General features: G+C 42.7%; 1 protein-coding gene across 1 annotated transcript in view; it reads right to left on the bottom strand.

Moving 5' to 3' along the window:
- Nucleotides 1-21,085: 21,085 nt before the first annotated feature.
- Nucleotides 21,086-23,200, bottom strand: part of LOC135028309 (tachylectin-2-like) — a 48,375-nt gene continuing 46,260 nt past the window's right edge. Inside the window, exon 2 of the mRNA XM_063953771.1 lies at nt 21,086-21,986. Within this exon, the coding sequence (XP_063809841.1) occupies nt 21,292-21,986 (695 nt within the window). The 3' untranslated portion in view covers nt 21,086-21,291. The remainder of the gene's footprint in view (nt 21,987-23,200) is intronic.

The following is a 23,200-nucleotide window of genomic DNA, read 5'->3' as shown; positions in this document are numbered from 1 at the left end:
TGGATGATTTTTGGAAAAAAATCCATAAAAACAGCTAAAATCACAGATTTGGGGGTAATTTTGACCCTACGGTATTATTAACCTCAATAACATTAATTTATCATTAAATTGTCGAAGCAGAGAAACCCTCATTTAGAGTGATATTAACTATATAGGAACACTGAACCTTTATAACATCTTCAGTTGCTTTGCATGATTTATATCCGAAATAGAACATAACTGCTTTGAGGCTTTGCATGCTAATCTACTAATAAACTATAGACGGAGAGAAGTCTGCTACTAACATCAGCTGCATAGTATTACTGAACGTTCCTTTATTCCTTATAAAGAAGAAGCTATAATGCTAACCTGCCACTAACATCAGCTGCATAGTATTACTGAACGTTCCTTTATTCCTTATAAAGAAGAAGCTATAATGCTAACCTGCTACTAACATCAGCTGCATAGTATTACTGAACGTTCCTTTATTCCTTATAAAGAAGAAGCTATAATGCTAACCTGCTACTAACATCAGCTGCATAGTATTACTGAACGTTCCTTTATTCCTTATAAAGAAGAAGCTATAATGCTAACCTGCCACTAACATCAGCTGCATAGTATTACTGAACGTTCCTTTATTCCTTATAAAGAAGAAGCTATAATGCTAACCTGCTACTAACATCAGCTGCATAGTATTACTGAACGTTCCTTTATTCCTTATAAAGAAGAAGCTATAATGCTAACCTGCTACTAATATTAACCTTCGGGTGTATTGTTGATAATAATTTAATGCTAATCGCTATTTACATTGTTTAGGATACAAGGTGAAATTTGTTTTATGCTATGCTAATGAGACATTTAAAGTCTTTATTGTGCTGGTGATAAATGGTTACATGTTTGCCGCGTTGAGTCAGTAGTAAATTGCTACAAGTATATATAGGTTTGGCTTTGGAGGCATACGAAAGGATTATTAAATAAAAATAAAAAATTCTTTTTTAATAGAGTCTGTGAGCGCTGTCTGCATTTTATGTTTGTTTTTTGCTAGATAGTTTGAAAGGGTAGAGAAGTCCCTTTTACTACAGTGAGCTGCTTATAGACAGTTGTATTAAAAAAAAAAATTATTGGAAACTGAGCCATTTTAATTAGCGCCAGGGGGTACACTTGTTGTACTTTTTCTCTATTAGGTATGAGGAAAGATCTGGTAAAGGGAGGTATAAGGATATACCCAGTAAAGGGACATATGAAACTATATCCGGTAAAGAGAGGTATGAGGATATACCCGGTAAAGGGAGGTATTAGGCTATATCCGGTAAAGGGAGGTATGAGGCTATATACGATAAAGTGAGGTATGATGATATATCCGGTAAAGGGAGGTATGAGGATATACCCAGTATATGGAAGTATGAGACTATAACCAGTAAAGGGAGATATGAAGCTATATACAATAAAGGGAGGTATGATGATATATCTGGTAAAAGAAGGTATGAGGATTTACCCGGTAAAGGGAGGTATGAGGCTATATCTGGTAAAGGGCTGTATGAGGCTATATTTGGAAAAGGGAGGTATGAGGCTTTGTCCCATAAAGGGAGGTATGAGGCTATATCTGGCAAAGGGAGATGTAAGGCTATATCTGGTAAATGGTGGTATGAGGATATACCCGGAAAAGGGAGTTATGAGGGTATGTCCGTTAAATGGTGTTATGAGGATATATCCGGTAATGGGAGGTATGAGGTTATATCCAATAAAGGGAGGCATTAGGCTATATCTGGTAAAGGAAGCTATTAGGATATACCTGGTACAGGGAGGTATGAGGCTATATCTGGTTAATTGTGGTATGAGGATATACCCGGTAAAGGGAGGTATGATGCATTATCCAGAAAATGGTGGTATGAGTTTATATCCGGTAAAAGGAGATATGAGTCTATAGTAAAGGGAGGTATGAGACTATATCTGGTAAAGGGAGGTATGAGGCTCTATCTGGTAAATGGTGGTATGAGGATATTTCCAGTAAAGGGAGGTATGAGGCTAAATCTGGTAAATGGTGGTCTGAGGATATATCCGGTAAAGGGAGGTATGAGGCTATATCTGGTAAAGGGAGGTATGAGGCTATATCTGGTAAAGAGAGGTATGAGGCTATACCTGGTAAAGGGAGGTATGAGGCTATATATAGTAAAGGGAGTTATGTAGCTATATCTGGTAAAGGGAGGTATGTGGATATATATGGTACAGGGAGGTATGAGTATATACCCGGTAAAGGGAAGTATGAGGTTATATCCGGTAAAGGGAGGTTTTTTAGCCTTTTTTTGTGTTTTTTTTAGGTCTCTTCCAGGAAAATTACAGGTAAATAGCTATAAGAAAAGTAGGGGAAAAAGGGGGGCGTAACATAAACCAGGAAAAGACCTAAAAAAACAAAAAAGTTAAACAACCAAAGAAATAAAATGAGGTGAACTTCAGGTCGGACATGTTGGGAGATGGAAACATTGGATCCCCCTATACACAGGGAGGGGAAACCCGAAATCTATGTGGAAAGGTGAAAATATTTAACTTAAGTTCACACAATCTATCTAAAAGTGAGACCTCGGTACTACAAAAAGGCTTAAAATATGCACTCACGAATTTTATTGATCCATTCCAGTTATACCTTGATGTTCAGAGATTTACTAGAAAGCTAACCATTAAAAAATGATTTGCTAGTCAGGAAAGTCAAAATCAACAGGGACATGATTCCATAGCTCCATTTAAACCCAAAGCAATCTTTTACCCCAAACATATACAATGTCCCTTCATTGAATCAGTTGCAACTTTAATTATGGATGATCTGAAGGAATTACAGTTGAACACTAAGAAAAAGTTTAGTATAACATCAAAGGAAAGAAAGGTCTTTGGTGACTTAAAAAAAGAATAAAACGATTATCATCAAACCCGCCGATAAAGGAGGGGGGAATTGTTGTGATGGACCAAAACAAATATGAAGACAAAGTAATGCAACAACTTAAAGATCCATCAACATATATAAAGCTAAGAAATAACCTCACTGAGCTCACTATGTTGAAATAAAAAAAAACTAATAGATAAATATGAGAAAAAAGGGACAATAAGTGAGAAAGAAGCTAAATTTATTTTGGTTGAGAATCCAGTAACCCCAGTATATACTTCCTAAGGTGTATAAGAGCCTTGTCGATCCCCCAGGGAGACCAATTATATCAGGGGTGGGCTCTATAATAGCCAACTTATCACAGTTCATAGATTTTGTATTGCAACCCATGATATTATATATATATATATATAGGTCACACCTTAAAGACACAAAGGATTTTCTTTTGATTTTAGAAATAGTAGAGTGGCAAGAGGGGGACTGGCTTGTCACTGCGGATGTTAGTTCCCTCTACATGATAATAGAACATAAACAAGGGATAGAGGTGACCCAGTACTTCCTTAATCAGTCAGAATTGCCAGAAGACTTGAGGGATCTCGTTATCGAAGGGATACAATTTATCCTTAATAATAATTTTTTTCTGTTCAGGGAACAATTCTATTAAAGGAAATCTGGAACAGCTATGGGCACCGGGTTTGCTCCGAGTTACGCTAATCTTTTTTGTGGGACTTTGGGAGACCGAAACCATCTGGTCCAGTAACATGCTCGGAGTGAACTTGGTGTCTTTTGTCCGCTACATCGACAACATTTTCTTTATTTAGAGAGGAGACAAGGATATATTAAAAAGCTTCTGTTCCCTTTTGAATTTAAATAATAAAAACATAAAGCTTCCCTTTACTATGGATAAACAAACAATTAATTTTTTGGATATTACAGTTTATATACAGGAAAAAAAACCTTTTCCAAACCTACCGATTGTGGCACTTATATTACAGCCACCAGTTGCCATCATGAGAACTGGCTAAATTCAGTTCTGGTAAGCCAATTTAAAAGACTCAAAAGAAACTGTAGCGATGATGTAGCCTTTCATATCCAGGCAAAAGAATTAGTCCAAAAGTTTGAGACATGTGTGTATAACAAAGATAAAATTAATCAAGCGAGAGATGAAAAAAGTATAGTGGAACGGAAAAACCTTCTGACAAATAACACACAGCATAAAAAGAAAGATGAGAAATTTGAATGGGCTTTTATTACTGAGTTCAATATACAACACAAATCAATTGAAAATGTCCTAAAGAAACATTGGGGACTCTTGAAAAAAGATCCTGTGATCGGGACTCTCGTACCCAAGAGACAAGTCCACATTTACTGTAGAGCCCATAACCTAAAACTAAGTTAGTTTCTAGCACCCTCCAAGCTCCATCACATCCTGCAAGAGTTATCTCTAAGGGTTTTTATAGGTGTGGCTGTTGTATCGGCTGCAAAAATGTAAAAAGTGAGGGAACTAATAAGATCACTAATTCTCCATTAACGACAAGGATGTAAATATTAGGGACTTTATAACATGCAACACTAAGTATGTCATGTATGCCATCAGGTGTAAGTGCGATTTATTCTATATCGGTAAGACATTGCGCCCCTTAAAAGTTAGAATAGGGGAACACATTAGAAATATAAAAAAAGGGTTGGAAACCCACTCTTTGTCCCTATCACAGTTTTTTTGGGGATCAGACATGCCCGTGGTACACTAAGAAATGGGGACACGGCAGGTCTCTTAGCAAGAACCAAAAAGAGCTGCATATATTACAACAATACCCTTACATCCCACGGATTAAACTGTGACTTTGAATTAAAGTGGTTTTTGTAATTTTTCCATCCACTTTGTATAATATATATATATATATATATATATATGCATACACAGAGAGGCGGCACTCACGGCTAGTTGTTTTCAAGGATAAAAAATGCCACACAAGAGGCTTGTTTCAACGTTTCAATTCGAGTGAATTTTCGTCAGGATACACATATACCATCAAAAACTTACCTTATATCCCCTCACCAAATGTGTTCAGGTGTGCTCGCCGCCGGGACCCGGCTCCCCGGCCGCGTCACTCACAAATGACGTCATCGCGCCAGCCGGCGCACGCCAGCGTCACCGTCACCATGGTCACCCGGGATGTGTTTACAACAGACAGGGAAGGGGATACAGCAGCTACAAAAGTAGAATCGTGCATAAGCACATATGATATAAAAGTGTATAAAATACACATGCAGTACAATACAAATAATCACGCCAATTAGGACTAATAGCGCCAAGAGCAGATGTCACATAATTAATGACACCCAATCACATACCTTAAGTTAATTAAAGCAAGATAGCGGTATCATTTCATTTAGACCTCTAGGATACACTGTGTCCAAACGATGAATCCAACGAGATTCACAGCGTAATAGAGCCGATCCACGATCTCCTCCCCGTAAACGAGGCGGGATGTGGTCAATCATGCGATACCTTAAACTGACTAGATTGTGGCGTGCCTCCAAAAAGTGGCGTGCCACCGGTTGGTCACTGGTGCCATTATTAAGTGCCAGGCGTATAGCCGACCTGTGAGCCGTCATACGCTCTTTAAACTGACGGGTCGTTTTGCCCACATATACAAGGCCACAAGGGCACACGATCTGGTATACTACATATGACGATTCACAGGTAAGATGATGCCGAATCTGGTACTTTGTACCTTTACGAGGATGACAAAATGTTTCACCTGTGAGCAAAACTTACAGGTGGTGCAACTACATTTAAAACAACCATTCTTTTTCTGTTGCAAAAAACCAATACGGGGTACCCCCCTGCCTGAAATATCAGTTCTCACTAGTATATCTTTAAGATTTCTAGCACGTCTATAACAAGGCATTAATCTCGTATCACCCAATCCCAGATCCTTATCTGATTGGATGAGGTTCCAATGTTTCTTAGCAATATTTTTAATCTTATTTGAAGCTGTATTGAATGTGTTAACCCAAGGCAGTGACAACGAAGAATTATCCTTCTGTTGTTTAGATAATAAAGAGTCCCTGTCCATAGCTAAGACTTTCCTTTTACATTCCTGTAGAGACTGATAGTTATAACCTCTATCCATAAATTTATTAATTAAATCGTCGATTTGAGTTGCGGCTAGCCCTACATCACTATTGATCCGCAAAATGCGAATCATCTGTGAATAGGGCAACCCACCCTTCAAACTCTTGGGATGGCAACTGGAATTATGTAGGAAGGTATTCCGGTCAGTGCTCTTACAGAAAACACTAGTATCAATTCTAGGCCCATTTCGAGTGATCATCACATCTAAGAATGCAATCTGATGTTGACTCATTGTGTAAGTTAATTTAATAGGACTTGTAGTAGCATTATGTCTGCCCAAAACACCAATCAGCCTCTCTATAGGACCATTCCAAAATAACAGAAGATCATCTATATACCTTGTATAAAAAAATATATCCAAGGCAATAGATGGATCTTCAAAAAATAAATCAGATTCAACATCAAACATATAGATATTTGCATAGGCCGGTGCGACGGCAGAACCCATCGCACACCCACGGTTCTGAATAAAAAATGTATTGTCATACAGAAAAAATTATTCGTAAGAATTAGTTCTAATAGCCTCAAAAAAATATCTATATGTATGGAGGAAAGCTCACTCTGGGTAGACAGAAATTTTTTGACTGAAGCCAGACCCTCTTGATGAGGGATAACAGTATATAAGCTGGTCACATCAATTGTAACCAACCACAAATCTTCCGGTACCACCCCTAACTGATTCACTTTGTTTAACAACATCGTGGTATCTAAAAGAAAATACGGTTGTTTCTGAATCAGGGATTGTAACATAGAATCCAACAAAATGGCAGTGGGTTGAAATAACGACCCCCGTGCAGATATTATAGGGCGCCCTGGGGGCGGGTTGATACCCTTATGTATCTTGGGTAAAGTATAAATTAATGGCACTACAGGAAATTCAGGTATCAATAAATCATATACTTCCTCAGAAATAAAACCCACATCCTTAGCCATAATAAGCACTTCACGTAATTCTTTCAAAAACACTGACGATGGATTACCCCTCAATTTGCTATAAACCCCAGGTTCGTCCAATTGACGTTGTATCTCGGTCTTATAGGCTGGCAAATCCTGTAGCACAATCGCCCCACCCTGATCTGCGGGGCGTATAATCAATAACTCGTTGTTAGATAAAGATTTTAATGCTACTTTCTCGGATTTGGTTAGATTCGAAGTAATCGAGGTTACATTCAATGCGTTCACTTCCTGATCCACCATTCTAATAAAGGTTTTAATACTGGAATTGTTCGACAAAGGGTCAAAGGAAGATTTTTTCTTAAATTGAGCTAATTTGTCCGGAATCTCAGTCGAGACAGCTGATGGTTTATTCAAGAAATGTTCTTTTAATTTAAGTTTGCGATGTAATTGATTCCTTTCAATTTGCCACTGAAGTGGATCAAATGTTTTGCTCGGAACAAATGATAGTCCTTTAATCAAGACGCTCTTTTCACTGTTGGATAATTCGTGACTAGACAGATTGAAAATTAATTTTTCTTGCTCTTCACGCTTTTGGCTCTTCCATGTCCTTTCCCGTTTGTATTGCCCGCCTCTCCTTGTGTGTCTACTTTTTTGGTGCCTATTTTGCGTGTAGTCATCCCTAAAGGGATGTTCTTGGCACCAGATTTGGAGCTGCGAGGTTCTTGTTCACTGCCAGTACTACTGTTTTCAGCAGATGTTCAGTATGAGCGAAAGTTTTAGGATATCTCCGTCTGCGGAAGAACGGGCGTTTATTCTCAGCAGATGTAGAGCCGGACAACCAGCGATAAACCTGATGGTTCTCATAGTCCTTATCAACCTTAGTAAACTTCTCTTTCTTGAAATTCACAAGGTCACGTTTATATGCAGTAATCTGGTTATTAAGCTTGGTTAGCCAATCAGTGTCGGTGTCCGTAACAAGCGTTGCAAGATTAATTGTTTCAAATTCAGCTATCTTCAATATAAGAGTCTCAACTTCTTTGTTAGAAAATTCAATGACGAGTAACATCAAATCTGATGAACATTTGTTTAAAATAGAGACCCATTTACGACAGAATGCTGGATCAAATCTGCCGATGGTCGGGCAATTTCGTACTCTGAATCCACGTGGGATTTTCTTTGCACGAAAATAATCACTTAGAGTAATAGAGTGTAGAGGGCCTATTGTAATGCTTTTACGAGTGCCGGTCCATTCTCTCATTCTATATATATATATGTAGGTTTTTAAATTATTTGTGTATATTTAAAAGTTTGTTTATGTGAGTGACAATTCGGTGGAATACCACGTTTTGTTTATTAATTTATTTGAAAAAGTAAGCACGGTATATGGACTGATATCTGATCTCATTGTAGAAGTGTACATAAAAAACTAAATGTTACATCAGCTGCATAGAGGAATTCCAGTGTGGAAACTACTAGGACTACATCTTTCGTGGAACCTAGCATGAGCTGTTGTTTCCGCTGTGATGTGGAACCGAATTTCTGGAAGCACTGTGATTTGAACTACATAGGACTCAATGGACAAACTACATTTCCCATCAGCCCCGTTTTTAGGAACTTCTGGGTGGCGCAGAATGAACACTTGTTTGTCCAGTAAGGCTTTGTTGTGGAAATGATTTGTGTTTTAATGAAAATGACCATAGCTATATATATTCAGTCCTTGAGCATTTGATTTGAAACAATGTTGTGAAATATTATAATTACGCGAGGTCACTTCCTGGTACGATACAATTGGCTACTTGCACTATAAATATCCAGCTCCTGCACACGCCAATCTATCTTGATAAAGGTCACATGACCGAAACGCGTTGATATTGTTACCAGGAGTGTGAGTAGCTGCATTTTAAACCATTTGAACTTTGTCTTTTTAATCTTTTTTTTTTTTATTCGGATCTGGTCTTTTATTGACTCTGCTTGTTTTATGTGGATGTAGTTATATTTTTTGTTAGTATTTTGCACAATCCAATAAATATATTTTTTGTGATACATTTTGGATGCCTTTAACTTTCCTGGAAGGGGACCCGAGGAAGGGAAACCACACTAATTGGCTAAATATACTAGTGATGAGCGGGTTCGGTTCCTCGGAATCCGAACCCCCCCGAACTTCAGCCTTTTTACACGGATCCGAGGCAGACTCGGATCTTCCCGCCTTGCTCGGCTAACCCGAGCGCGCCCGAACGTCATCATACCGCTGTCGGATTCTCGCGAGGCTCGGATTCTATCGCGAGACTCGGATTCTATATAAGGAGCCGCGCGTCGCCGCCATTTTCACACGTGCATTGAGATTCATAGGGAGAGGACGTGGCTGGCGTCCTCTCCATTTAGATTAAAAGAGAGAGAGTGAGAGTGAGACACTTGATTTACTGGAGCTTAGGAGTACTCAGAGAGTGCAGAGTTTACTAGTGACTGACCAGTGACCACCAGTGCAGTTTTATTATATTATTATTTAATATAATCCGTTCTCTACCTGAAAAAAAATGATACACAGTGACACAGTAACAGTATACCATATCTGTGCTCAGCCTCAGTGTGCTGCATCATCTATGTATATCTGACTGTGCTGAGTGCTCACTGCTCACACAGCTTAATTGTGGGGGAGACTGGGGAGCAGTAGCAGGAGTACATATTATTTAACAGTGCACACTTTTGCTGCCAGAGTGCCACTGCCAGTGTGACTGACCAGTGACCAGTGACCACCAGTATATTGTGATTGTCTGCTGACCACCAGTATATTGTGATTGTCTGCCTGAAAAAGTTAAACACTCGTCGTGTGGTGTTTTTATTCTATAAACGCATTCTGCTGACAGTGTCCAGCAGGTCCGTCATTATATAATATATACCTGTCCGGCTGCAGTAGTGATATATATATATATATATTTTTTATATCATTATCATCCAGTCTATATTAGCAGCAGACGCAGTACGGTAGTCCACGGCTGTAGCTACCTCTGTGTCGGCAGTCGCTCGTCCATCCATAATTGTATACCACCTACCTGTGGTGTTTTTTTTTTTTTTCCTATCTTCTTGATACTACTAGTAGCTTACTTTAGGAGTCTGCAGTGCTGACAGTGTCCAGCAGGTCCGTCATTATAATATATACCTGTCCGGCTGCAGTAGTGATATATATATATTTTTTATATCATTATCATCCAGTCTATATTAGCAGCAGACGCAGTACGGTAGTCCACGGCTGTAGCTACCTCTGTGTCGGCAGTCGCTCGTCCATCCATAATTGTATACCACCTACCTGTGGTGTTTTTTTTTCTATCTTCTTGATACTACTAGTAGCTTACTTTAGGAGTCTGCAGTGCTGCTGACAGTGTCCAGCAGGTCCGTCATTATATAATATATACCTGTCCGGCTGCAGTAGTGATATATATATATTTTTTATATCATTATCATCCAGTCTATATTAGCAGCAGACGCAGTACGGTAGTCCACGGCTGTAGCTACCTCTGTGTCGGCAGTCGCTCGTCCATCCATAATTGTATACCACCTACCTGTGGTGTTTTTTTTTCTATCTTCTTGATACTACTAGTAGCTTACTTTAGGAGTCTGCAGTGCTGCTGACAGTGTCCAGCAGGTCCGTCATTATATAATATATACCTGTCCGGCTGCAGTAGTGATATATATATATTTTTTATATCATTATCATCCAGTCTATATTAGCAGCAGACGCAGTACGGTAGTCCACGGCTGTAGCTACCTCTGTGTCGGCAGTCGCTCGTCCATCCATAATTGTATACCACCTACCTGTGGTGTTTTTTTTTCTATCTTCTTGATACTACTAGTAGCTTACTTTAGGAGTCTGCAGTGCTGCTGACAGTGTCCAGCAGGTCCGTCATTATATAATATATACCTGTCCGGCTGCAGTAGTGATATATATATATTTTTTATATCATTATCATCCAGTCTATATTAGCAGCAGACGCAGTACGGTAGTCCACGGCTGTAGCTACCTCTGTGTCGGCAGTCGCTCGTCCATCCATAAGTATACTAGTATCCATCCATCTCCATTGTTTACCTGAGGTGCCTTTTAGTTGTGCCTATTAAAATATGGAGAACAAAAATGTTGAGGTTCCAAAAATAGGGAAAGATCAAGATCAACTTCCACCTCGTGCTGAAGCTGCTGCCACTAGTCATGGCCGAGACGATGAAATGCCAGCAACGTCGTCTGCCAAGGCCGATGCCCAATGTCATAGTTTAGAGCATGTAAAATCCAAAACACCAAATATCAGTAAAAAAAGGACTCAAAAATCTAAAATAAAATTGTCGGAGGAGAAGCGTAAACTTGCCAATATGCCATTTACCACACGGAGTGGCAAGGAACGGCTGAGGCCCTGGCCTATGTTCATGGCTAGTGGTTCAGCTTCACATGAGGATGGAAGCACTCAGCCTCTCGCTAGAAAAATGAAAAGACTCAAGCTGGCAAAAGCACAGCAAAGAACTGTGCGTTCTTCGAAAACACAAATCCACAAGGAGAGTCCAATTGTGTCGTTTGCGATGCCTGACCTTCCCAACACTGGACGTGAAGAGCATGCGCCTTCCACCATTTGTACGCCCCCTGCAAGTGCTGGAAGGAGCACCCGCAGTCCAGTTCCTGATAGTCAGATTGAAGATGTCAGTGTTGAAGTACACCAGGATGAGGAGGATATGGGTGTTGCTGGCGCTGGGGAGGAAATTGACCAGGAGGATTCTGATGGTGAGGTGGTTTGTTTAAGTCAGGCACCCGGGGAGACACTTGTTGTCCGTGGGAGGAATAGGGCCATTGACATGCCTGGTGAAAATACCAAAAAAATCAGCTCTTCGGTGTGGAAGTATTTCAACAGAAATGCGGACAACATTTGTCAAGCCGTGTGTTGCCTTTGTCAAGCTGTAATAAGTAGGGGTAAGGACATTAACCACCTCGGAACATCCTCCCTTATACGTCACCTGCAGCGCATTCATCATAAGTCAGTGACAAGTTCAAAAACTTTGGGCGACAGCGGAAGCAGTCCACTGACCAGTAAATCCCTTCCTCTTGTAACCAAGCTCACGCAAACCACCCCACCAACTCCCTCAGTGTCAATTTCCTCCTTCCCCAGGAATGCCAATAGTCCTGCAGGCCATGTCACTGGCAATTCTGACGAGTCCTCTCCTGCCTGGGATTCCTCCGATGCATCCTTGCGTGTAATGCCTACTGCTGCTGGCGCTGCTGTTGTTGCTGCTGGGAGTCGATGGTCATCCCAGAGGGGAAGTCATACTCGTAAGACCACTTTTACTACTTCCACCAAGCAATTGACTGTCCAACAGTCCTTTGCGAGGAAGATGAAATATCACAGCAGTCATCCTGCTGCAAAGCGAATAACTGAGGTCTTGGCATCCTGGGCGGTGAGAAACGTGGTTCCGGTATCCATCATTACTGCAGAGCCAACTAGAGACTTGTTGGAGGTACTGTGTCCCCGGTACCAAATACCATCTAGGTTCCATTTCTCTAGGCAGGCGATACCGAAAATGTACACAGACCTCAGAAAAAGACTCACCAGTGTCCTAAAAAATGCAGTTGTACCCAATGTCCACTTAACCACGGACATGTGGACAAGTGGAGCAGGGCAGGCTCAGGACTATATGACTGTGACAGCCCACTGGGTAGATGTATGGACTCCCGCCGCAAGAACAGCAGCGGCGGCACCAGTAGCAGCATCTCGCAAACGCCAACTCTTTCCTAGGCAGTCTACGCTTTGTATCACCGCTTTCCAGAATACGCACACAGCTAAAAACCTCTTACGGCAACTGAGGAAGATCATCGCAGAATGGCTTACCCCAATTGGACTCTCCTGTGGATTTGTGGCATCGGACAACGCCAGCAATATTGTGTGTGCAATAAATCTGGGCAAATTCCAGCACGTTCCATGTTTTGCACATACCTTGAATTTGGTGGTGCAGAATTATTTAAAAAACGAGAGGGGCGTGCAAGAGATGCTGTCGGTGGCCAGAAGAATTGCGGGACACTTTCGGCGTACAGGCACCACGTACAGAAGACTGGAGCACCACCAAAAACGCCTGAACCTGCCCTGCCATCATCTGAAGCAAAAAGTGGTAACAAGGTGGAATTCAACCCTCTATATGCTTCAGAGGTTGGAGGAGCAGCAAAAGGCCATTCAAGCCTATACAACTGAGCACGATATAGGAGGTGGAATGCACCTGTCTCAAGCGCAGTGGAGAATGATTTCAACGTTGTGCAAGGTTCTGCAACCTTTTGAACTTGCCACACGTGAAGTCAGTTCAGACACTGCCAGCCTGAGTCAGGTCATTCCCCTCATCAGGCTTTTGCAGAAGAAGCTGGAGACATTGAAGGAGGAGCTAACACAGAGCGATTCCGCTAGGCATGTGGGACTTGTGGATGGAGCCCTTAATTCGCTTAACAAGGATTCACGGGTGGTCAATCTGTTGAAATCAGAGCACTACATTTTGGCCACCGTGCTCGATCCTAGATTTAAAACCTACCTTGGATCTCTCTTTCCGGCAGACACAAGTCTGCTGGGGTTCAAAGAACTTCTGGTGACAAAATTGTCAAGTCAAGCGGAACGCGACCTGTCAACATCTCCTCCTTCACATTCTCCCGCAACTGGGGGTGCGAGGAAAAGGCTCAGAATTCCGAGCCCACCCGCTGGCGGTGATGCAGGGCAGTCTGGAGCGACTGCTGATGCTGACATCTGGTCCGGACTGAAGGACCTGACAACTATTACGGACATGTCGTCTACTGTCACTGCATATGATTCTCTCCCCATTGAAAGAATGGTGGAGGATTATATGAGTGACCGCATCCAAGTAGGCACGTCAGACAGTCCGTACTTATACTGGCAGGAAAAAGAGGCAATTTGGAGGCCCTTGCACAAACTGGCTTTATTCTACCTAAGTTGCCCTCCCACAAGTGTGTACTCCGAAAGAGTGTTTAGTGCCGCCGCTCACCTTGTCAGCAATCGGCGTACGAGGTTACATCCAGAAAATGTGGAGAAGATGATGTTCATTAAAATGAATTATAATCAATTCCTCCGTGGAGACATTCCCCAGCAGCAATTGCCTCCACAAAGTACACAGGGAGCTGAGATGGTGGATTCCAGTGGGGACGAATTGATAATCTGTGAGGAGGGGGATGTACACGGTGATATATCGGAGGATGATGATGAGGTGGATATCTTGCCTCTGTAGAGCCAGTTTGTGCAAGGAGAGATTAATTGCTTCTTTTTTGGTGGGGGTCCAAACCAACCCGTCATTTCAGTCACAGTCGTGTGGCAGACCCTGTCACTGAAATGATGGGTTGGTTAAAGTGTGCATGTCCTGTTTATACAACATAAGGGTGGGTGGGAGGGCCCAAGGACAATTCCATCTTGCACCTCTTTTTTCTTTCATTTTTCTTTGCGTCATGTGCTGTTTGGGGGGTGTTTTTTGGAAGGGCCATCCTGCGTGACACTGCAGTGCCACTCCTAGATGGGCCAGGTGTTTGTGTCGGCCACTAGGGTCGCTTAGCTTAGTCACACAGCTACCTCATTGCGCCTCTTTTTTTTCTTCTTTGCGTCATGTGCTGTTTGGGGACTAGTTTTTTGAAGGGCCATCCTGCGTGACACTGCAGTGACACTCCTAGATGGGCCAGGTGTTTGTGTCGGCCACTTGGGTCGCTTATCTTAGTCACACAGCTACCTCATTGCGCCCCCTTTTTTTTTTCTTCTTTGCGTCATGTGCTGTTTGGGGAGTGTTTTTTGGAAGGGCCATCCTGCGTGACACTGCAGTGCCACTCCTAGATGGGCCAGGTGTTTGTGTCGGCCACTTGGGTCGCTTATCTTATTTACACAGCTACCTCATTGCGCCTCTTTTTTTCTTTGCGTCATGTGCTGTTTGGGGAGTGTTTTTTGGAAGGGCCATCCTGCGTGACACTGCAGTGCCACTCCTAGATGGGCCAGGTGTTTGTGTCGGCCACTTGGGTCACTGAGCTTAGTCATCCAGCGACCTCGGTGCAAATTTTAGGACTAAAAATAATATTGTGAGGTGTTCAGAATAGACTGAAAATGAGTGGAAATAATGGTTATTGAGGTTAATAATACTTTGGGATCAAAATGACCTCCAAATTCTATGATTTAAGCTGTTTTTTAGGGTTTTTTGAAAAAAAAAAAAACGAATCCAAAACACACCCGAATCCGACAAAAAAAATTCGGTGAGGTTTTGCCAAAACGCGTTCGAACCCAAAACACGGCCGCGGAACCGAACCCAAAACCAAAACCCGAAAAATTTCCGGTGCTCATCACTAAAATATACCTTGATAGAAACAGCCTTTCTTCTCTGACTGTGAGTCAGGGTATGCTATGTGTGGTTATCATTGTACCTCAAAGATACCTTGATGTGTCTGCTACCTATATCTTTCCTGTGAGTTTTGGGGTACGCCTCCTTTCTTGTAAGCCATTTATATAAGGATCACTTTCGCTTTGCACTTGGGTGGTGGACGGATATATCATCGGATGACTGAAAGTGTTTAAAGATACCTTGATGCGCACATATTTACTCCCACCTGTGTGAGTGGGGTACGCCTCAGTTTGTTACCTGGAATAATAACATTTTGTTGGTATCTAAACTATACTACACATTGGTTGTTTTTTTGTATTTTTATGACAAACCGAGAGTACAAGCCATTTCCCTGGAAGGGTCTCTGAGGAAGGAAACTGTTGCCAATCGTGTAAAGATACCTTGATAGGAATTGCCATACATCATTGAGTGTGAGTCGGGGTACGCTGTGCCTGATAATTACTTCATCATAAAGATACCTTGATGTGTTTGCCACCTATATTTTCCATGTGAGTTCCAGGGTATGCTTCCCATCTTGCAAGCTGTCTTCAGTCTATACGATTCACCTCCGTTTTACATTCTCGAGGGTGGATGGATATATCACTAGACGGTTGATGGTGTGAAAAGATACCTTGATGTGCACATATTTACTTCTTTTTGTGAGTGGGGTACGCCGGAGTTCAACATCTGCACTCGTGTTAATGGGTGATATTCAGTATAACGGTTGTTGGGATCCCAGCGCACAGTATACCAGCGCCGGAATCCCGACACCCGGCATACTGACACGTTTTCTTCCTCTTGGGGGTCCATGACCCCCCTGGAGGGAGAATAGATAGCGTGGTGTGCATAGCGCATCACTGTGCCCGCAAGGGGCTAATTTGCGCTCACCCCGCTGTCTGCAAGCCGGCAGTCTGGATCCTGGTGACGGTATGTTGGGCGCCGGGAACCCGGCCGCCGGCAACTCACACCACACCCGTGTTAATGACTATTTCTGTTATCCTGAATATACTACACATTGGTTGTTTTTCTATTTTTACTTTCCATATCTGGAGCTCATACATCTGACAACAAATGGAAGAAGTTTGTCAGGAACACCCTTATCTACGTTCAAAACACCAAGGGAAGTATCCATGTTTCTTTGTTTGCTGCGCTTAGTGTGTGAAGGAGGCTCAAAAATATATTGTATGTTCTATTCTATGCTTTAAATGTGGTGACATTTATATTTGGGCCTTTAACACCTTAGCTGCATTGTGCCATCTGATATACTGTAATTTCCAAACTAATTCTAGTCCTTCTAGCCATACCTCACCCATCAATTCCCACCAGATCCTCAGTAACCTGCCCCCTCCTTTCCCTGACCACACTTCCCTAATCCATCTTACCAACTCTGACTTCTTTTTTCCCTGTACCTGGAGAAGAAGTCATGGCCCTCACCTGGTCCTTCCCTCCACTTCTCCAATTGACTCTATCCCCTCCCACCTCCTCCACTACCTCTCTCCTGCTGCCTGTTCCCATCTTGCCCACCTCCTCAATCTCTCCCCTCATCAGACACCGGCCCCCCTGCCTTCAAGCATAGCCTTGTCTCCACTATTCTTAAAAAACTACCCTTGAACCTAACACGCTATTCAACCACTAACCCATCTCTCTCCTCTCCTTTGCCTCTAAACTCCTTTAGCATATTGTCTACAGCCACCTTACTGCCTCTCTTTACTCCAACTCCCTGCTTGACCCACTTAAGTATACATTGGCTAATGTCCTCTCCATTACACTGAAATTGCCCTCCCAAAGTCTGCAATGACCTCCTTGAGGCCAAATCCAAGGGCCACTATTTTCTGCTTATTTACATTGACCTATCTGCTGCTTTTAACACTGTGGACCACCCACTCCTCCTGCAAATCCTTCACTCTCTTGATCTGAATGGAAATGCCCTCTCTGGCTGTCTTCCTACCTCTCGGACTGTTCCTTCTTTGTTTCCTCTCATGACTCCACCTTCCCCCACTTCAACTAACAGTAAGTGTCCCCCAAGGTTTTGTTCTTGGACATCTCGTTTTCTCTCACTATACAGTATGTCCTCTTTAGGTGAGCTCATTAGCTCTTTTGACTTACAATATCATCTCTATGCTAATGATCTACCTTCCCACTCCTGACCTCTCTCTCTGTCTGTCCTCCCTCATATCTCCAACTGTCTCTCTGATCTCTCTTCTTGGATGTCCCAGCGCTTTCTTAATCTTAACTTTTCTAAGAATGATCTGATCATCTTCCCACTCTCACCTACAACATCACCTCCCACAAGTTCATTATCTATTGATGGCATAAATATCACCTCTAGCCCCCAAGTATGCTGTGTAGGAGTAATCCTTGACTCTGACATCTCCTTCAAACCACACATTCAGTACCTCCCACAATCTTGCCATTTCCATCTCAAAAATACTTCCAGGATCAGACCCTTTCTCACCCTAGATGCTACTAACTGGAGGGAGGCAGGTTCAGGGGAAATTTAAGGAAAAATTACTTCACAGAAAGGGTAGTGGATAAGTGGAATAGCCTCCCATCAGAGGTGGTAGAGGCTAATACTGTAGAGCAATTTAAACATGCTTGGGATAGGCATATGAATATCCTTACAAAGAATGAAGGTTCAAAAAGGGTTGAGATTACCTAAAGGATAAAAAGTAAAAGGGGCAGACTACATGGGCCAAGTGGTTCTTATCTGCCGTCAAATTCTATGTTTCTATGTTACTAAGACCTTCATCCACTCACTGGTCATCTCCAGATTGGACTACTGTAATCTCCTCCTATCCGGCCTCCCTATCAACTGCCACTCTCCACTCCAATCTATCCTCAATGCTGCTTCCCAGCTCATCTTCCCTCATGCCTCCCCTCTCTTACATGTTTCTCACACTCACTTACAAAGCTCTCACCCATTCCTCTCCCATTTACATTGATGACCTTATCTCCCATTTCACTCGCGCCCATCCTCTTCACTCTACAGATGCATGCCTTCTGGCCTGCCTAGTGATTACTCCCTCCTACTCCTGCCGTTAAGATTTTGCATGAGCTGCTCCCTGACTCTGGAATTCTCTAACTTTTCTCATCAGTCTCTCTACGTCTCTACATAATCTCAAGATCCACTTCTTCTTCAAACCCAGGCAACTATCATCCTAACCCTCTGATCCATGCTCACTATTTCCCCATCTGTGTCACCCCCATCTGTCTGTCCCTTTTCTGTAGAGTGTAAGCTCTCATGAGCAGGGCTCTTTCCACACATGTACTTTTCTTTTTGTCTTCTACTCCTTACGACGATACCTAACCCTCGGTTTCTGCAAACCTGATGCCTATTCAGTGTCATGTCTGCTAATGCATAACATTTTTTATACCATGTACTTGTCCTACATTGTCTTGTCCCGTAAGTCGCTGTTTTCTTGTTTTGCTAATTTGTTTATGTACTTTATTAAGCACTGCGTAACTCTTGTTGTGCCATATAAATAAAGGAAAATAAGAACTAGATGATGTGCTCGGTTTCAACTGGGCAAAGGTTTGCTGGGTGGAACATTTTGCCATTTTTCACCCCCTTAGGAGTCAAAATTCTAAAAATCCTTGCTTAGTCAGTGGCTGCAAATAACTGTCACAGTTTCCAGACCACCCAGCAGGTCACATGTTCCAGGTCACCCAGCAAGTGCACAGGGAGAGTACACCAACCTTCACATTTCCAGAGCACAATGGTGATGCATTGTAAAAGGCAAACAGATGTTTTGCCACATACCAAATACAGCGCCATTATTTTTCTGCAAATATACCGACCAAGACCTGTACAGACCTCCTTTTATAGAGATGGCTTCATATTTGGTGCCAACGTGACGTCACATTTTTGGCGTGCCTGTCCTTTAAATCATACATGGGAGCTGCAGCTGAGAGCAGTATCTGCCTGTGACAGAAACCAGCAGCAGAACCGCAGCAGTGAATGAGGGGTCAGAGAGATCCTGGGGCCAGCAGCTGGAGAAGGAGCCAGAGCCGCCTATACTGTAGCTGGGAAGGGGAAGCACCAGTCAGCACCATGGACACTGGGAAGAGGGGAGGCAGGATACCAAACCACACAAGACCAGCACCCACCGGACCTGTTACAGATGAGCTGGGCTCTGGCGTGCTGTCACAGTAGTTTTGTCACCTCCAGTTGTTTTATTGGTGTGAATAAGATGCACATTTTTGAGTGGCACTGGGCCTGGCACGCCGGGATGGGCAGTTTGGCACAGGCTACAGTGTATGAGAACCATCTAATGTTCCTCTGTTTTGTTTTTGTGCTCATGAGACAGATGAATGTTTCTGTGATTTTGCTGATGCCTAGCATCCAATGCAAGCACCACTAATGGCTTAACATGGGGGTAAGCAGGGGCACATCAAGGGAGGAGGGGGCCTGTGTGCAGTTTCCGACTGGTTCCCCTCCTCTCTAAGATGGCAGCGCTGCAGACTCTGCCCTCTGGAAGCCATTAGAAATACACCAGTGGGTGTAAGTGCATATGACCTAAGTCTGGGTGCCAGAGTTCTTCACCAATGTCTTTCTAGGTCAGTCTGGCTCCGAAATCCCCATCATGGCCAAATCTTGTAGGTTTCTCATGAAAACCTCTGGATTCTATAATCTTCAACTGGACATGACAATCTTTTTTCAAGAAATAATTTTTATATTGAATGATTTTCTTGTAGCATTTACTGTAATAAGATACTTCAGATGTTATGTGGTCTTGCAATGGGTTTCTCTGTCCTACCAGGATTCAGCCTATAAGATTGCAGCTGACATAATCATCCATAGGGAGAGAACAATAAATGCCCTTACCCCCACAACAAAGTGTGAAACTGAGGGGTAAGCAATGCCCCCATCCTCCTGTGGTAGAAGATGTAGATGGAAACTAATGCACGGGTGGTCTTCAGTCTCCCGGCGGCCAGGCTCCCGACGACCAGCATACCGGCGCCGGAATCCCGAACGCCGGCATGTAGACAGCTTTTCTCTCTCTTAGGGGTCCACGACCCCCCCTGGAGGGAGAATAGATAGCGTGGCGTGCGTAGCTCTCCACCGTGCCCGCAAGGGGCTCATTTGCGCTTGCCCTGCTGTCTGTATGCCGGTGGTCGGGATTCCAGTGCGCGGGGGGAGGGGGCGAGTGCAGGAAGCCCCTTGCAGGCTCGCTGTTGTGTCCACGCTGCGGGCTCGCTGGTGACCTGCGGTCACCACGGGTCCTATTCCCACTCTATGGGAGGCAAAGAGAGCCATGCGAGTAGACACGGTACACTAATCGGGGTTCATGGTCAGATTACAAAGAAATCGACACTAAAAAAACAAAAAACTCATGTCGACCTTGTTCATGCCGATCTTTTGTCCGTAACGACCTATTTGTGGTGTTGACCTAAGTGGTGTCGACCTAGTCACTGTCAACCTTGAGTCTGAGACCCATCACAAGATGCTGAGCTAATTAATTGGAAATCCCCCATAAGGGGAGTATATAAATGATAATATATTCTGATATATGAAATGTATATGATTGGCCCGTTGATTTGATTGGTTTATGTACTACTGTCATTAAGGTGGGTGTGGTATGTAAGGTCGACGGTAAGTAGGTCGACAATGTTTAGGTCGACCACTATTGGTCAACAGTAAGTAGGTCGACAAGGATGCTAGGTCGACAGGGTCTTTAGGTCGACATGTTCTAGGTCGACAGGTCAAAAGGTCAACATGAGTGAGACCAATAGTGGTTGACCTAAACATTGTCGACCTGCTTACTGTCGACCTAGAGACTGGATCCCCAGTAAGGTATATAAGAGTAAATCATTATGTATGTGTACAGTTCACAATTCATTTTTATTGTGATCTCCTGTGTACGTTACACAAAATAAATCTACAGAGACTTCATTTTTCTCCAATGACTTATTGATGCTCTATGAAAGGTGCTATTTAATGTAGAGTTGTTCTTCTGTTGTCATAGGATTGTCTTCTGCTACTTCCGTGCTTTCAGACACTGTTTTGGCCGCTGCTGGCAGGAATTCAAGGCTTCTGACTGTCAATTGTCTTGTCTGGTGGCTTAGAAAGATGATAGTTCCATCCTGAATAATCAGATGCACAGATATAACTAGAAAGTCCTGGTCTGACTCTATTAACAACCAACATTTCTCCTTTATCGGTGAAAGACATGAACTGCGTGTTCCCCCAGCCACTTTTCTCCACCGTTGTGCTCACATCTAAGAAGTCCATTGGCTGTGACGGGATATCTACCTTCAGAAGACTGTCATTGACCACAGCATACATGGTTCCGTCAGGATAGAATGCCACTGTATCACACAGGTCCCAGTTCTTTGTTCCTATCATCGTTGCTTTTTCATTGCGCCAGTTTTCGCCTATAGTTCCCGATTCTAGATCAATGTACAATTTTCCATCATTTGTTATTAGATAGGTTACTGCCTCTCTGCTCAAAAAATATATCTTGGCATTCTCATATGTTGTTTCTAGATTTGATCTGGCATCAGAAAACGAGTCATCATGATTACGTGGGGGCCAAGGGCCTTTGTGCATAAAACCATTGCTGCTATAATGTATCTCATCATTGTAGTCAATATAAAAATGGTTTAAATTTCTTAGTGCGCCTGCAGTGACCATGTTTTCATTAAATATATATTCACTATTGCAAGGTCGCGGAACCATGTAGAGAGAGAAATCTTCAGTCCCTTCCACTATGACCATGCCTAAAATTAGACACAAACACAAATTATGCAGTAAAACATAATTATTATGAATCATCATATATATAACTCTTTTTCAACAATTACAGAATAGCTTTTACCATGACCCTCCTCTCCAGTCCCCTATACTCCTCCCTTCTCTACCCCACTCCTCTCCTACCTGGCCGGTATTCATCTCATGCCAGCGGCCAGCTTGCCTGACTTCAGTACCTTCCTCCCTGTGCACATGGCTGCCTTTATTAGCCAGGTAAGTGGCTGGTGAGTGCACATGTTATATTATAAAAAAAAATGTTTATGTACTTGTTAGTGTGTACCTATGTGTGCTTATGTATGTATTTGTGTATACATATATATATATATATATATACAGTATATAAATATATTTATTTATTTTTTTCTTTTTGTGAGATGGGTTGTCTCTCACCTGAATTACCCACATTCCTTTGGGATCAGCTTGCTCCAAGGGAGGCTAAAGTAGAACCTGTGCAGTCTACAGAAGCAGTAGGTTTGGAACTCCAGGTTTTCATGGCTGCACAAGTCCTGCTGCAACTCATCAGAGTCAGGAAGGGTTTAAAACTCTCATACAGCCGGTGCTCTGGGCAGTGATGCTGAATAGCAGCCGGTGAGTAGGCCAGTGTTTCTTTAGTGCCAGGGACTGATGATATTGGCTGTGTCAGAGGAGAATAGCAGATTGTGGCTGCAGGCCTTGCAGCAGACTGATCATTAAACACTTTAGTGCTGGGACATTTACTTTAATATGTTTATTTAATGTGGTGTTTCTCCAGGCCTATGTCTGTGAATGATAAAGTGCAGTGTTTGATATAATTAAAAATACACTGCTTCACTGAGAACATGCCTGTCTTGAGTCTTCATTTCTACAACCCTGTTACATTTGGTGGCCCTAGTGGGGAACTGCACTTGTCTGGCACAGCCCAGATGCCAAACTCCTCTGGCATGGCAAAGGAACTGACGACACAGAACATTCTGGTATATGCGAGTAAGGCAAACGAGCCTAAAAACTGTAGTTGTATCAACACTGTGTATTGCTGTGCACTGTGAGAAGAAGCTGTTCTGTGTATACTGAAGAAAATTTTTTTATTTCCTTTTCCTTACTGTGGTGCTTAAAAAATGTTTTACAAGTCAAATGCTGTCAGCCTGTTCTCCAGGTGTTAATTGCATGCTGTGAAACAGAGCGATGCTCACATTATTTGATTTCC

This window comes from Pseudophryne corroboree, chromosome 1 (assembly GCF_028390025.1).
Source record: "Pseudophryne corroboree isolate aPseCor3 chromosome 1, aPseCor3.hap2, whole genome shotgun sequence".
Taxonomy (NCBI): domain Eukaryota; kingdom Metazoa; phylum Chordata; class Amphibia; order Anura; family Myobatrachidae; genus Pseudophryne; species Pseudophryne corroboree.
The sequence above is the reverse complement of the archived record's forward strand: the minus strand, read 5'-3'. Positions and strand labels throughout refer to the sequence as shown.